This window comes from Eleginops maclovinus, chromosome 6 (genome assembly GCF_036324505.1).
Source record: "Eleginops maclovinus isolate JMC-PN-2008 ecotype Puerto Natales chromosome 6, JC_Emac_rtc_rv5, whole genome shotgun sequence".
NCBI lineage: Eukaryota > Metazoa > Chordata > Actinopteri > Perciformes > Eleginopidae > Eleginops > Eleginops maclovinus.
The window spans coordinates 21,204,957-21,221,918 of NC_086354.1; the positions used below are offsets into that span (position 1 = coordinate 21,204,957).

Below are 16,962 nucleotides of genomic sequence, written 5' to 3' on the forward strand. Positions count from 1 at the left end.
GATAGGGTAGACTACCTAAACCCTCCAGCTGAGTGTGGAGATTATTCGGCCCCATTGACCACTCAGTTTCCTGTCTATGAACACCCAAAGTCTTTTAGGTGTGCAGGAGGCGCCCTGACTCGGCAGGAAAACGTTTTCTCTCACTCTGTGTTTTGCTGACTCGAGTCATGCTGGACTTCTGGCACGGAGGGATAGGGTGGACTACCTAATCCCTCCAGTTGAGTGTGGAGATTATTCGGCCCCATTGACCACTCAGTTTCCTGTCTATGAACACCCAAAGTCTTTTAGGTGTGCAGGAGGCGCCCTGACCCTGGCAAGAAAACGTTTCTCTCACTCTGTGTTTTGCTGACTCGAGTCACACTGGAGTTCTGGCATGGAGGGATAGGGTGGACTACCTAAACCCTCGAAAGAGTGTGGGGATTATTCTGCCCCATTGACCACTCAGTTTCCTGGCTATGAACACAAAAAGTCGTTTAGGTGTGCAGGAGGCGCCCTGACTCGGCAGGAAAACGTCTCGCACACTCTCTGTTTTGCTTACTCGAGTTATGTGGATTTCTGGCATGGAGGGATAGGGTGGACTACCTAATCCCTCCAGTTGAGTGTGGGGATTATTCTGCCCTGTTGAACACTCAGTTTCCTGGCTATGAACACAAAAAGTCTTTTAGGTGTGCAGGAGGCGCCCTGACCCTGGCAAGAAAACGTTTCTCTCACTCTGTGTTTTGCTGACTCGAGTCACACTGGAGTTCTGGCATGGAGGGATAGGGTGGACTACCTAAACCCTCGAAAGAGTGTGGGGATTATTCTGCCCCATTGACCACTCAGTTTCCTGGCTATGAACACAAAAAGTCGTCTAGGTGTGCAGGAGGCGCCCTGACTCGGCAGGAAAACGTCTCGCACACTCTCTGTTTTGCTTACTCGAGTTATGTGGATTTCTGGCATGGAGGGATAGGGTGGACTACCTAAACCCTCCAGCTGAGTGTGGGGATTATTCTGCCCCATTGACCACTCAGTTTCCTGGCTATGAACACCCAAAGTCTTTTGGGTGTGCAGGAGGCTCCCTGATTCTGGCAGGAAAACGTCTCTCACACTCTGTGTTTTGCTGACTCGAGTCATGTTTCCTTCTGGCATGGAGGGATAGGGTGGACTACCTAAACCCTCCAGCTGAGTGTGGGGATTATTCTGCCCCATTGACCACTCAGTTTCCTGGCTATGACACCCAAAGTCTTTTAGGTGTGCAGGAGGCGCCCTGATTCTGGCAGGAAAACGTCTCTCACACTCTGTGTTTTGCTGACTCGAGTCATGTTTCCTTCTGGCATGGAGGGATAGGGTGGACTACCTAAACCCTCGAAGAGTGTGGGGATTATTCTGCCCCATTGACCACTCAGTTTCCTGGCTATGAACACCCAAAGTCTTTTAGGTGTGCAGGAGGCTCCCTGACTCTGGCAGGAAAACGTCTCTCTCACTCTGTGTTTTGCTGACTCGAGTCATGTTTCCTTCTGGCATGGAGGGATAGGGTGGACTACCTAAACCCTCGAAAGAGTGTGGGGATTATTCTGCCCCATTGACCACTCAGTTTCCTGACTATGACCCCCAAAGTCTTTTAGGTGTGCAGGAGGCGCCCTGACTCGGCAGGAAAACGTCTCTCACACTCTCTGTTTTGCTGACTCGAGTATGTGATCTTCTGGCATGGAGGGATAGGGTGGACTACCTAAACCCTCCAGATGAGTGTGGGGATTATTCTGCCCCATTGACCACTCAGTTTCCTGGCTATGAACACCCAAAGTCTTTTAGGTGTGCAGGAGGAGCCCTGACTCGGCAGGAAAACGTCTCTCACACTCTCTGTTTTGCTGACTCGAGTTATGTTGATTTCTGGAATGGAGGGATAGGGTGGACTACCTAAACCCTCCAGCTGAGTGTGGGGATTATTCTGCCCCATTGACCACTCAGTTTCCTGACTATGAACACAAAAAGTCTTTTAGGTGTGCAGGAGGCGCCCTGACTCGGCAGGAAAACGTCTCTCACACTCTGTGTTTTGCTGACTCGAGTCATGTGGACATCTCGCATGGAGGGATAGGGTAGACTACCTAAACCCTCCAGATGAGTGTGGGGATTATTCTGCCCCATTGACCACTCAGTTTCCTGGCTATGAACACCCAAAGTCTTTTAGGTGTGCAGGAGGAGCCCTGACTCGGCAGGAAAACGTCTCTCACACTCTCTGTTTTGCTGACTCGAGTTATGTGGATTTCTGGCATGGAGGGATAGGGTGGACTACCTAATCCCGCCATCTGAGTGTGGGGATTATTCTGCCCCATTGACCACTCAGTTTCCTGGCTATGAACACAAAAAGTCTTTTAGGTGTGCAGGAGGCGCCTTGACTCGGCAGGAAAACGTCTCTCACACTCTGTTTTTTGCTGACTCGAGTCATGTGGACATCTGGCATGGAGGGATAGGGTGGACTACCTAATCCCGCCATCTGAGTGTGGGGATTATTCTGCCCCATTGACCACTCAGTTTCCTGACTATGAACACCCAAAGTCTTTTAGGTGTGCAGGAGGCGCCCTGACCCTGGCAGGAAAACGTCTCTCACACTCTGTGTTTTGCTGACTCGAGTCACACTGGAGTTCTGGCATGGAGGGATAGGGTGGACTACCTAAACCCTCGAATGATTGTGGGGATTATTCTGCCCCATTGACCACTCAGTTTCCTGACTATGAACCCCCAAAGTCTTTTAGGTGTGCAGGAGGCGCCCTGACCCTGGCAGGAAAACGTCTCTCTCACTCTGTGTTTTGCTGACTCGAGTCATGCTGGACTTCTGGCACGGAGGGATAGGGTGGACTACCTAATCCCTCCACCTGAGTGTGGGGATTATTCTGCCCCATTGACCACTCAGTTTCCTGGCTATGAACACAAAAAGTCTTTTAGGTGTGCAGGAGGCGCCCTGACTCGGCAGGAAAACGTCTCTCTCGCTCTGTGTTTTGCTGACTCGAGTCATGCTGGACTTCTGGCATGGAGGGATAGGGTGGACTACCTAAACCCTCGAAAGAGTGTGGGGATTATTCTGCCCCATTGACCACTCAGTTTCCTGGCTATGAACCCCCAAAGTCTTTTAGGTGTGCAGGAGGCGCCCTGACTCTGCAGGAAAACGTCTCTCTCACTCTGTGTTTTGCTGACTCGAGTCATGCTGGACTTCTGGCATGGAAGGATAGGGTGGACTACCTAAACCCTCGAAAGAGTGTGGGGATTATTCTGCCCCATTGACCACTCAGTTTCCTGGCTATGAACACAAAAGTCTTAAAGGTGTGCAGGAGGCGCCCTGACTCGGCAGGAAAACGTCTCTCAACTCTCTGTTTTGCTGACTCGAGTCATGCTGGACTTCTGGCATGGAAGGATAGGGTGGACTACCTAATCCCTCCAGCTGAGTGTGGGGATTATTCTGCCCCATTGACCACTCAGTTTCCTGACTATGAACACAAAAAGTCTTTTAGGTGTGCAGGAGGCGCCCTGACTCGGCAGGAAAACGTCTCTCACACTCTGTGTTTTGCTGACTCGAGTCATGTGGACATCTCGCATTGGAGGGATAGGGTAGACTACCTAAACCCTCCAGATGAGTGTGGGGATTATTCTGCCCCATTGACCACTCAGTTTACTGACTATGACCCCCAAAGTCTTTTAGGTGTGCAGGAGGCGCCCTGACTCGGCAGGAAAACGTCTCTCACACTCTGTGTTTTGCTGACTCGAGTCACACTGGAGTTCTGGCATGGAGGGATAGGGTGGACTACCTAAACCCTCGAAAGAGTGTGGGGATTATTCTGCCCCATTGACCACTCAGTTTCCTGGCTATGAACCCCCAAAGTATTTTAGGTGTGCAGGAGGCGCCCTGACTCTGGCAGGAAAATGTGTTTTTCACTCTATGTTTTACTGACTCGAGTCATGCTGGACTTCTGGCATGGAGGGATAGGGTGGACTACCTAAACCCTCGAAAGAGTGTGGGGATTATTCTGCCCCATTGACCACTCAGTTTCCTGGCTATGAACCCCCAAAGTATTTTAGGTGTGCAGGAGGCGCCCTGACTCTGGCAGGAAAATGTGTTTTTCACTCTATGTTTTACTGACTCGAGTCATGCTGGACTTCTGGCATGGAGGGATAGGGTGGACTACCTAAACCCTCGAAAGAGTGTGGGGATTATTCTGCCCCATTGACCACTCAGTTTCCTGGCTATGAACACCCAAAGTCTTAAAGGTGTGCAGGAGGCGCCCTGACTCGGCAGGAAAACGTCTCTCTCACTCTGTGTTTTGCTGACTCGAGTCATGCTGGACTTCTGGCATGGAAGGATAGGGTGGACTACCTAAACCCTCGAAAGAGTGTGGGGATTATTCTGCCCCATTGACCACTCAGTTTCCTGGCTATGAACACCCAAAGTCTTTTAGGTGTGCAGGAGGCTCCCTGATTCTGGCAGGAAAACTTCTCTCTCACTCTCTGTTTTGCTGACTCGAGTCATGCTGGACCTCTGGCAAAGAAGGATAGGGTGGACTACCTAAACCCTACAGCTGAGTGTGGGGATTATTCTGCCCCATTGACCACTCAGTTTCCTGACTACGACCCCCAAAGTCTTTTAGGTGTGCAGGAGGCGCCCTGACTCGGCAGGAAAACGTCTCTCACACTCTGTGTTTTGCTGACTCGAGTCATGTGGACTTCTGGCACGGAGGGATAGGGTGGACTACCTAAACCCTCCAGATGAGTGTGGGGATTATTCTGCCCCATTGACCACTCAGTTTCCTGGCTATGAACACAAAAAGTCTTTTAGGTGTGCAGGAGGCGCCCTGACTCGGCAGGAAAACGTCTCTCACACTCTTTGTTTTGCTGACTCGAGTCATACTGGACTTCTGGCATGGAGGGATAGGGTGGACTACCTAAACCCTCCAGATGAGTGTGGGGATTATTCTGCCCCATTGACCACTCAGTTTCCTGGCTATGAACAAAAAAAGTCTTTTAGGTGTGCAGGAGGCGCCCTGACTCGGCAGGAAAACGTCTCTCACACTCTCTGTTTTGCTGACTCGAGTTATGTGGATTTCTGGCATGGAGGGATAGGGTGGACTACCTAAACCCTCCAGATGAGTGTGGGGATTATTCTGCCCCATTGACCACTCAGTTTCCTGGCTATGAACACAAAAAGTCTTTTAGGTGTGCAGGAGGCGCCCTGACTCGGCAGGAAAACGTCTCTCACACTCTGTGTTTTGCTGACTCGAGTTATGTGGATTTCTGGCATGGAGGGATAGGGTGGACTACCTAAATCCTCGAATGATTGTGGGGATTATTCTGCCCCATTGACGACTCAGTTTACTGTCTATGAACACCCAAAGTATTTTAGGTGTGCAGGAGGCGCCCTGACCCTGGCAAGAAAATGTTTCTCTCACTCTGTGTTTTGCTGACTCGAGTCATGTGGACATCTCGCATTGGAGGGATAGGGTGGACTACCTAAACCCTCCAGATGAGTGTGGGGATTATTCTGCCCCATTGACCACTCAGTTTCCTGGCTATGAACACAAAAAGTCTTTTAGGTGTGCAGGAGGCGCCCTGACTCGGCAGGAAAACGTCTCTCACACTCTGTGATTTGCTGACTCGAGTCATGCTGGACTTCTGGCATGGAAGGATAGGGTGGACTACCTAAACCCTCGAAAGAGTGTGGGGATTATTCTGCCCCATTGACGACTCAGTTTCCTGGCTATGAACACCCAAAGTCTTTTAGGTGTGCAGGAGGCGCCCTGACTCGGCAGGAAAACGTCTCTCTCACTCTGTGATTTGCTGACTCGAGTTATGTGGATTTCTGGCATGGAGGGATAGGGTGGACTACCTAAACCCTCGAAAAAGTGTTGGGATTATTCTGCCCCATTGACCACTCACTTTCCTGGCTATGAACACCCAAAGTCTTTTAGGTGTGCAGGCGGCGCCCTGACTCGGCAGGAAAACGTCTCTCACACTCTGTGTTTTGCTGACTCAAGTCATACTGGACTTCTGGCATGGAGGAATAGGGTGGACTACCTAAACCCTCCAGCTGAGTGTGGGGATTATTCTGCCCCATTGACCATTCAGTTTCCTGGCTATGAAAACAAAAAGTCTTTTAGGTGTGCAGGAGGCGCCCTGACTCGGCAGGAAAACGTCTCTCACACTCTTTGGTTTGCTGACTCGAGTCATACTGGACTTCTGGCATGGAGGGATAGGGTGGACTACCTAAACCCTCGAAAGAGTGTGGGGATTATTCTGCCCCATTGACCACTCAGTTTACTGACTATGACCCCCAAAGTCTTTTAGGTGTGCAGGAGGCGCCCTGACTTTGGCAGGAAAACGTCTCTCTCACTGTGTTTTGCTGACTCGAGTCATGTTTCCTTCTGGCATGGAGGGATAGGGTGGACTACCTAAACCCTCGAAAGAGTGTGGGGATTATTCTGCCCCATTGACCACTCAGTTTCCTGACTATGACCCCCAAAGTCTTTTAGGTGTGCAGGAGGCGCCCTGACTTTGGCAGGAAAACGTCTCTCTCACTGTGTTTTGCTGACTCGAGTCATGTTTCCTTCTGGCATGGAGGGATAGGGTGGACTACCTAAACCCTCGAAAGAGTGTGGGGATTATTCTGCCCCATTGACCACTCAGTTTCCTGGCTATGAACACCCAAAGTCTTTTAGGTGTGCAGGAGGCGCCCTGACTCTGGCAGGAAAACGTCTCTCTCACTCTGTGTTTTGCTGACTCGAGTCATGCTGGACTTCTGGCAAGAAGGATAGGGTGGACTACCTAAACCCTCCAGCTGAGTGTGGGGATTATTCTGCCCCATTGACCACTCAGTTTCCTGGCTATGAACACAAAACGTCTTTTAGGTGTGCAGGAGGCGCCCTGACTCGGCAGGAAAACGTCTCTCACACTCTGTGTTTTGCTGACTCGAGTCACACTGGAGTTCTGGCATGGAGGGATAGGGTGGACTACCTAAACCCTCGAAAGAGTGTGGGGATTATTCTGCCCCATTGACCACTCAGTTTCCTGGCTATGAACCCCCAAAGTATTTTAGGTGTGCAGGAGGCGCCCTGACTCTGGCAGGAAAATGTGTTTTTCACTCTATGTTTTACTGACTCGAGTCATGCTGGACTTCTGGCATGGCAGGAGTGAAAGCTGCCTCAGTAGTGGTGTTTACAGGTGCCGTCCCTGTGGTGTTATTAGATAATCGAGGACCCTCAGGGGTTGAAGAGAGGTGCTATCTGTTTCTTCTTCCACAGAGCATTAAGAATTTTAAAAGAGTTACAACACTCGAATTTCCCCACAGGGATTAATAAAGGTACATCTGATCTGATCTGATCTGATCTGACCTGATCTTGACTTATAAAAACGAGCTACCACCTGATGAGGAAAACCATCAGCAGTGCTTCCCTAATAAGTAACTCGAATGTGTGGTTAATCCACAGGACAACATATTTCATTAAGAAAAGAGCGACTGCAATCCCTGATTTGACAACGGAATATGTTACTGAAGCAGCTCTCATCAGCTCGGGAGCAACAGCAACAACTATCCATTGCCATGCGCCTGAACATGCAGATGAAAATCCTTTCAGAACCTTGGGAGCAGCAGTTACTATCCATCTATTTGCCACGGAGTAAATAGAGGAAAATACTTCTGGTACTTTAGGACCAACAGTTATTATTCTTCTGCATGCTGCAGAATATGCAGATGTCATTTCTTCCAGAGCCTTGGAAGCAATATCTCCTATATTTGCCCGGGGAACAGTTGAAGATCCTGCTAATGGCACAAAACTACCAGAAATTCTCCTTTGAGCAAAAGGAATAATGATTCCAATCCCTAAAAGAGTAGCTCCGCCTATCATATATCCATTTCCAATCACGTATGTGATGTTAGCTCTCAGCTGTCTAAGTAGAGGAAATCCACCTATAATTGGGGTCTGACGTGGCTGAGGAATCCAAGGAAGCCGGAGCAACCTGACAGCCTCACTTTGATGAATCTGTTGTGTTTCCTGACCACCCTGGACACAAGGGATGAAAGTGCTAATGGGAGCATTTCTCCAGACTTGTGTGAAAGGCCAGTTGTTGTGTTTATGTCCACAGCAAGTCAGGGAAATTGGCACAACTTCCTCCAACTCCTCTCCAGATCTTTCTCCTCTCCGGTTGAACTGGGTCGGTGTTGGAGGACGAGGGTCCAAAAAATCCTCCACTGCCTTTGTAACATAAGTGCCCAAAACATAACCAAGACAAAGAAACACCATGGCTGTCACAGGTTTTTGATCTTAGTTATGAATATGGAATTAGTTATTGTCTCTCTGAAGGATTTAACTGAACGACTGCAGTTTCTGTCTTCAAAAGTGTCTCATTGAACTAGAACACAAATCTTTTTATAGTACCTGCAAATGGAACGTTAGAACCCTAGGTAGTTAGTCATTGTACTTTCATCTTTAGATGACGTAACACACCTATGACGTCAATGCGTCGCTGTTCACTGCACGTCAAAAAAGAAGGCCCCGCCCCCTCCCCGGTTAAAAAACTTAAAATCGGCGCGGAGCGGTAAAATATACTTTGTATCATGTGTTAAAGCTGCTGTTTTACACTTTAAACAAAAAAAAGATCCAGAAATCTGAGTTTCTCAACCTACCATTAGTATAGAAAAGACAGTAATAGAAGATACCTGTGGCTTCAGACCATTCACAGAGAAATTGTAAACAAACACTCGATCACAGTTAGCCTGATGCTAATGGGGTTAACGTCAACCGTCAAAGTGCACAGTTTTGTCAGGTAAAAAGTCACGGTAATGAATCTAGATGCAGCATTAAAATATAAAACACTTTAAAATCCAAGGAAATTTAGTTGTTTTGTGTTGTTATTATGCCACTCGTGACATGAAAATACATAGATACCCTTTGCCTGACTGACCATCCTACCTGAGAGTCTTGTAGATTTAAAAATGCAGGTTTCTCTTCATGTTTTGATGGGATTTGCAGAATTCGTATTTACCATCAGCCGAATGACAGCAGATATGTTCACCCCAAAAGTAGCGCGGGGACATGACTTTTGATTGGGTGGTTGAAAAAAACTAAATAAAACACTTTTTTAGTTGTATTTAATAAAAACACTTACATTTGTTTTTTTCTTCATGGAAAATGTTAATTCAAGAAATACAAACTTGCTGTCAACACATTTCATAACATGGTAGTCAACGTTCAAGTTTACCTCGTCCTGCTTGTTACCAGTTAGTTAAATTAATAGATATACAGACTTAAAAGCTGATCAGATTAATTAACCACAGTGTAATGTGTCGTCAAAAAGTGACAAATGTGTTACAATGACCACCGAAACTTCCTTACTTTCTTAATAGGATGTCCATGATCAAGTGTAAACTGATACCTCTCCATACAGGATGGTAACACAACATGTTTCTTTCTAATCAGACTTCAAATCATTTTCATTTTAAAATCAACTTGCACTTGGTAAACAAAATATTAAGCCTCGCTTGTTTCTAACACACTGGTGAGAAGGATAGATAAACATTAAGGTGGTTCTGCTCTAATTTTCGAAATGTTTGGTAGGAGGCGTTAACCTTTTGGACAATTTTCTTAGAAATAACGATTACCATCATCTTTGCTTTGACATGCTTTTATTGTCAATTAGAATGAGAACAAAAAGAGTTGCAGCACACACAGTGTAAGGCTGAACATGCTCCTCTCCTAAATGAGACAATCTACCCTCACCCCAAAAAATCTACATATTGTCTTTCTGGACTGGGCCTGTGAGTTTATAATGATCCACCTACTCTCAAACAGACACCAGCATATTGTACCAGATAAAAACAACTCTGCAGTTTCATGTCCCGACTGCTGTTTATTGTTTGTTAACCGGATCCCTATGAAAGGAGGCCTCAGAGAGCGCTAACCTTCTTGGCGTCCACTCAAGCAAAAGGCATCACATGATTAAATACAGCAATATAATATACAGTTAAAATTGTGCACTCTGATACTTTAGATGTTTGTTAACAACAATATTCATTTTATATTTGAGCATTACATTCCTGACTTCTTCCAAGAAGGATCAGGAGGCTACTGTTGTCATAGTTCATATGCTTTATCTGTTCGTGTTGAGCAGTGAAGTGTTTGACTGGCTGACACTATTTACAGAGGTTGGAGCCTCAGCCCGGACAGTCATGTGATATCTTGCCTGAATATGGTAATCCCCAACCCATCAAGTTACAAAAGAAGGCAACAGTTCTACAACGCATTTGAAAAAAAACTTGCACAGGTGTTGTTGAAGGGTAGTGATTTTCTCGGATTAGAAAAGTGGACGGCTGACGCAAAGTCTGGATCTATCTGAACAAAGCACGGCCCGGATTAAGTGCTCATAAGGCAAACGATATCATTTTGCAACGATATCCTGAGTATAAATAAGCAGATCTAAGTCCAGGAACACATGTACAATATGTGTAGAAAAGTTACAACATTAGTACATAAGGGATGTCAGGTGTGATGAGTTCACTTCTTGTATCTTCCCAGGAGTTCTCGGGCAATAATCATTCTCTGGATTTGAGCTGTGCCCTCGTAGATCTGCAACGGAAATAAAATAACATTTTAGAAAAGTTCTTCTAAGGTTAATAGCAAATAAGTGCAGAACATTCAGGGCTTGTTTTATCACGTCCCAAAATACAATTTAAACCATTCCAAAGTTGAGTGTGTGTTCATTTAATTGCCTTTGTGTATGAAATGTGCTATATAATTAAACTAGCCTTAATAAAGAGACAAAAAAAAGGATAGAGCATGGTAGAAATGCGTCCCCTCCTCTCTTCATTAACTTTTTAATAGTGTACCCCCTCTAAATGCAATTTGACATGTACAACATTACAAAGTTGGGTCTACTTTTCCTCCCAAATTATATTTATTGTCCCTGAACACTTTTCCACCTAACACAAGATGTCCATTGGTTCAATCCCTGCAAACATCAGCACCCACCTGGTAGATCTTGGCGTCTCTCATCAGCTTCTCCACGGGGTATTCGCTGTTGAAACCGTTTCCTCCGAATACCTGAACGGCGTCAGTGGCCACCTGATTGGCGATGTCTCCGGCGAATGCTTTGGCGATGGAGGCGTAGTATGTGTTCCTGCGGCCCTGGTCCACTTCCCAGGCCGACCGCTGGTACGCCATCCTGGCCAACTCCACCTTCATCGCCATCTCAGCCAGGATGAAGGACACGGCCTGATGCTGTGAGACAGCAGGAGACAGAGGGGCCTGTTAGTCCTCTACTCACCTTTTAACCCCATACCTGAAACTAAAGCTCAAACAAGCAGTGAAAGAAATTCACCAAAACTGAAAAGATATTGTCTGATTAAAAACAAGAACAAATGTATATTGTTAATATTACTTCAATAACATGAAACCCCAGACATTTTAAAAACTAGACCCTCCAGGAGATGGCGCTATGCTTCGTTTAATCAAATTATTCCACACTGTTTTTCATATGCGATCTAGTCTTGTGAACTAAAAGAGAAACACTTGAAATCTATGAAGTGGAAATGTCAAATCTAAACTATTATGACTTTGCTCTATTGATTTTTCATGTGCAGCACTCTTCAGTAAATTCTGTAATTCATTGAACTAGATATGGGATGTATCAGCGTAAAAAGCCAGTGCTGGAACGTGTGGTTTTCTGCTGATGAATGAAATGAAGAGAACAAACCTCAGCAATAACTTTTCCAAAGGTCTTCCTCTCCAGTGCGTAGTTTGTTGCTTCTTCAAACGCCCTCTGAGCCAGACCTGTGGCTCCTGCTGCCACCTGAAAGCAATTACATTAGCAAACATCAAAGATGCACGTCTTCAGTGACCATTATACATCAGTAAAAACAGTATGGTGTTCAGTTGTTTGGTTGTAGCAATATAATGTCAGATAGGAGATTTAAAACGAGAGCTTTATTCATGGTGGTACTTATTACAGTTGGAGACTTACTGGTGGCCTTGTGTTGTCGAAGGCCCCCATGGCAATTTTGAAGCCGGCCCCCTCACCGATCAGGACGTTCTCCTTCGGTATCCTCACATCCTCAAATGTGATGCCTCTGGTATCAGAGCACCTCTGGCCCATGTTCATTTCCTACAAGCACAAAACAGATAAAAGCACTGTTATCTTGTGGTGTGCAGATCCCAGTGAGAAACAATGTAGCTGGAATGGATAGCAGATGTTTTCCTATAGGTTAAATCAAATTGTATTTAATACAAATATCAAATATTAATATGGAGGAAGATTTCACAAGCAGCTCACAAGGAGACGATTAATACATCTCAAAGCACAGGGACATGTAGCAGGATTCTGTGTATAGGAAGAGGTGAATGAAGTGCATTTAGTGGATTTTACACAATAAAGTTCCAGGGAATTCTTTTGGAATCTTGTGGATAGGTGAACTTTCACAGAGAAATTGTAGAAAATGTCACCGGTTTGTATATTCTGTGACATCCTATAATTTACTAACACAGCACATTTAGCTATGAAAAAAAATGCAATTCTTAGTCAAGCTTAAAAAGACAATTGAGCCTTATCCTACCTTTCTTCCTACTATAATTCCTGGAGTATCAGCGTCCACAATGAAGCCAGTGAAAGCCTTGCTGGTAGGACATTTAGGATCTGGGTTAGACCGGGCCAGGAGGAAGTACCTAGGAGCATAAGAGACGTAGAAAAGTTCCAATAACCTTTACAGCACCAGACAGATGTAGGTTTTATTAATGAGCTATATACGTACATAACGCATAGACATATCCGTTGACAGGTTACTAGGTACAACTAGCTAAAACTAAAGCAGTCTTATACAAAAGTCCTTCAATAAATCCTCCATTAATGAAGGTTATCATGTTCAGATTTCATAGCACCACAAACTACAAAGTGGCAACAGAGTAAATATTCTTAGTGTATAATAACAGAAATGGTACATACCAGTTTGCTTTCCCACCATTGGTGATCCACATCTTCTGCCCGTTAACAACATACTCATCGCCCATCTTCACCGCTTTGGTCTTGAGGCTGGCCACATCGGAGCCGGCCCCGGGCTCCGTCACACAGTATGCCTGCAGAGACAGCCCACACAGTCAGATCTGAGGTAAGAAGCCATACCTGTTTTATTTGTGCTGGTGTCAGCGTAGTGAAGCTGATGTTCCTCACTGCAAAAAAGGCTATTTGTTGCCATTAATTAACGTGCCTGTTCTCGTGTACGATCTTTCTTGTATTTTTAAACACAGATCAAAGTTGTTGCATCCTGAGTGTTTCTGTTTGCATTAAAAACATAACAGTGAATGATCTACATAGGGCAATGGCTATTCATTTTTTCTGTCATTTACATCCTTTTTCTTCACATAAACAGACTTGTTTTACACTACGTGTGCTATCAACATCAACAAGCATGACTACACTGGTGTCCTTTCTCATACTTACACACATGAGAGGCTCCTCCATCATCCTACCCAGGTATTTACTCTTCTGCGCTTCATTGCCGGCTATAATAACAGGCATTTGCTGTGAGAGAGAAACAAAGGATTAAACCTTTGATTTGCAAATCAGTTTTGAAAAATGCCCATCATGGTGGACAGTTTTTTTTTGTGATTTGATTTCAATGAATAGACTTTTTAAGGATTGGTGAAGAGCAGGTGAAAAAAACATAATGAACGATGACTTACTCCCAGAGAGTTTGCTTCGATAGCGGTCTGTACTCCTGTGCAGCCGTAAGCCAACTCTTCTGTGATGAGGCAGTTGTCAAAGATTGTCAAACCCATTCCACCTGAATACAAGGGGACACACATAGGAGGGTTTGTCAAGGTGATTTTACGCAGACAATAATAAACCTTCACTAAATCTTCAATGACATAAAAAACATTCGAATATACTTAAACGGAGATGCTCTTCTAGAACGCAAATTAAATATATTTATTTGTGTGTGGGTTTTTAGGCCATCACCTTCAAAATACATTAATCTGAGACAAGATGTGTCAGGGTATACGCGGATTCTGCTGTGGAAAGATGAGCAAATAAAATAAAATACCATAATCCTGAGGAATGTGGCCGTTCATCAAACCAAGTCCCCATGCTTTCTTGATGATGGGCATAGGATACTGCAAAACAACAGGACGTTTAAGAGTTAATCAATCTTTAAAATTCATGTTACACAAGCACAGAGGTAAGAGAAAAATATCTTTGAAAGACATTATAGACCTCTAACAAGGCAAAAATAATGTACGTATTCACCACGTGATGAAGATCAGCTCAAATATTTAAGCGTTCTTCCCTGGCCAATACTACACAGCTCTATGAATAAGATTTTAAAAAGTAGAGCTGTTATTAAAAAGCTATATACACTACATTATAACTGCTTGACTTTTCAAGGAAGATAAAGGCATTTGCACACGGCACTTGCAGACAAAAACAGAAAATAGAATAATAAAGTTGTGAAGATTCAATGTTATTAAGGTAAGTCAAGCTATATTTCATTGTCTACATACCCTCACTGTCTCCTATTATCTGCATATACTACATATTACACTCACTTCACCACTCCTGTCATAGTCAGCTGCAACAGGGAGGATCTCTTCACGAGCAAACTTCCTCGCCAGCTGTTGGAACTCTTTCTGCTGATCAGACAGCTCTGTGGGTCAAAGCATCGAAACCCAAAATCAGCATCTTCAACAACAACAACAACTTCAGTTATTTTTCCGAATCTGGTGAAACTGGACATAGGCGGATGATAGCTTTTAATAACACATTTCTACATCCTTCTCACCAAATGAGAAGCCGAGGGATATGTTGTTGGGTGCAGCAGCACTGGCTGCAGTAGCAGCAGAGCTCTGCAGCCGGACCCCGGACCGCACGCTGGCTTTCAGAAACTGTGGAAACCAACAACAAACAAAGTTTAACAGGACACCTCTAACCGTTTTTAGTCAAATATCAGCTTTTTCACAATTTATTTACAGTTGGCAAACAGTACAAGCTACGTTTTTCATTTGATATGGTCACTTCAATCTTTTGTATTAACAAACGTGTGCATACTTAGTTATTGTTTAAAATTCAAGTTTATTCTCTTCACGTTATCTGCACTATACTTCTGCTGTTTTAATAATGTAAATGTCCTGGTTGTGGGACAAATAAAGGAATTCTGATTCAGAGCTACGCTACTTTTCCCTGAAAGGCTTCACCTCACAAAGTTTCACAAACAGAGATCACTCAAATGAGTCATTAAGTTCTTATAGACCCATAAAGACTCTAACGTATATGGTTATAAAAAATATATAAATACGCAGCACAATAAAAACTGATACTCATTCCTCAATTGTTTTCCTATCAAGCCATGAGGAAATGACCAGCATATGCCCTTGTTTGTGAAAACAACACAGCCCTGCCATGATATGTGCTTTGTGAGGCTCATGATGTGTTTGGCTGTATATTGCAATAAAACATGTGCAGGTTTAAATACCAATGTTTAGTTTGTTGGCAGGACACATGCATAACATTTGGTGGAAAATACCATATACTTTGACTATTTGCTTTTCAAAATGTGCTCAAATGATAGTGTTTTAATTGTGCAATAATAATCAAAAAGAGAAGTCCTTGTGTGTTGAAGAACTGTGCTCATATAACCGGATTCTGGACTCCGTTGTTCAAGGTTTGTTCAACGACCTTCGGTGTGTTTCAAAGATGAACAGATAGTTGGTTATGTGTGCATAAAGACAAGCTTTGCTCCTTCTGTCTATCTTTACGGTTAAAGTTTTCCGTGGAGAAGTTGTTTTGTAACGTAACGTCAGTTTTAAAATGTAATATGTCCGTTGAGGCTGTTAGCTAACGTTAGCCTGTGACGTGGGTTAACTTTCCCTTCATTTACACGACAAAGAAGACATGAAGACAACTCGCTGTGTGAATCTACTCAAAATAACTAAAACTGTGAAAATATGGATCTGAATTAAAGCTCATTTAAAGACACGTACCTTGTTGAGCAGCATTGTTATGGATTGATAGCACTGCACGTATTACCGGACTGAACACCACCACAACCTTTGTCCCACATACGTGCCAGCCAATAAGAGCAGCGGGATTGATTACGTGTCGTACCCCTGCATGCGGAAACATGACTTTTCCCCCAGTAAGTTACCCAACTTAACCTCTTCATATCTATAGTTATGGGAAATACATGGAATCGTTGTCTCAATCACAGTTTGCATTTGTTCTTCCACTCTTTATTATTGTTCCACATGGACACAGTAAAACTAAGACTGTGTCCTACAACATGTAACACTCCTTAGGTGGGTTACATGTTGTAGGAGTAGAGTCTTAGAGGCGAGTTACGTACGCTGTCATGTCGTGGACTTTAAACATACATGTATATGAACATCATAGATGTTGTAAACAAAAAGGTTGACATCAGGGGTACACAAATAAAGAAATAAAACATAACATCAAATACATTAATAAAAGAAAACAAAGAAAAATACAGTTTCACATTTCAGATGAAATATTTGTGAAGAACATCTGCATCCATATGATCAACTTTGAAGCATGTCAAAGTCTCTTTATCCTGGAGTTTATTGTTTGTTCCATTATTCTTTTTGGAAAATGTTCTACTATATTCTTAACATTTCACTAGTGTTCATAGGTCTAACCCGCACGTAATATCATGAAGTCATGTATCATTGAAAGCTTGAACCATTACCTACAGTCGCATTTACATTGCACTGGTTTTGACCTCTAACACCCAGTAGGGCACATTCTGAATGCTTCTGCAAATGTCCTTAATATTGATGTGATGTCCCTATTTAAAGTTCATTCATGAAGAAAACAAAAAGCGTTTTATATATTAAATCAATTACATTCATGTTCAGAATGAATTTAAGTTGTGCAGTTTGTTAGCTTTCTAAAACCACTAAATATTATTTTAAAATCCTAAAACAGTGGATAAACCTGGTAGAT

At 44.0% G+C, this 16,962-nt stretch overlaps 1 protein-coding gene across 1 annotated transcript; it reads right to left on the reverse strand.

Annotated features, from left to right (window-relative positions):
• Positions 1-9,626: 9,626 nt before the first annotated feature.
• acadm (acyl-CoA dehydrogenase medium chain) lies at positions 9,627-16,122 on the reverse strand. The gene is made up of 12 exons (XM_063885887.1): positions 15,984-16,122; positions 14,786-14,888; positions 14,553-14,650; positions 14,051-14,120; positions 13,689-13,789; positions 13,447-13,527; positions 12,952-13,082; positions 12,566-12,674; positions 11,977-12,117; positions 11,710-11,805; positions 10,986-11,234; positions 9,627-10,583 (listed from the first exon to the last, which is right to left on the reverse strand). The coding sequence occupies exons 1-12, from the start codon at positions 15,996-15,998 to the stop codon at positions 10,512-10,514; spliced, it is 1,266 nt and encodes a 421-aa protein (XP_063741957.1). The 5' UTR covers positions 15,999-16,122; the 3' UTR covers positions 9,627-10,511.
• Between the last annotated feature and the right edge of the window lie 840 nt (positions 16,123-16,962).

Excerpts from the sequence above, each read along its gene's own strand:
- acadm (XM_063885887.1), bottom strand. Across the intron at positions 13,083-13,446 it reads TGGAGGAGCCTCTCATGTGT|GCATACTGTGTGACGGAGCC; the intron begins GTAAGTATGAGA and ends CTGTCTCTGCAG. Across the intron at positions 11,806-11,976 it reads TCGACAACACAAGGCCACCA|GTGGCAGCAGGAGCCACAGG; the intron begins GTAAGTCTCCAA and ends AATTGCTTTCAG.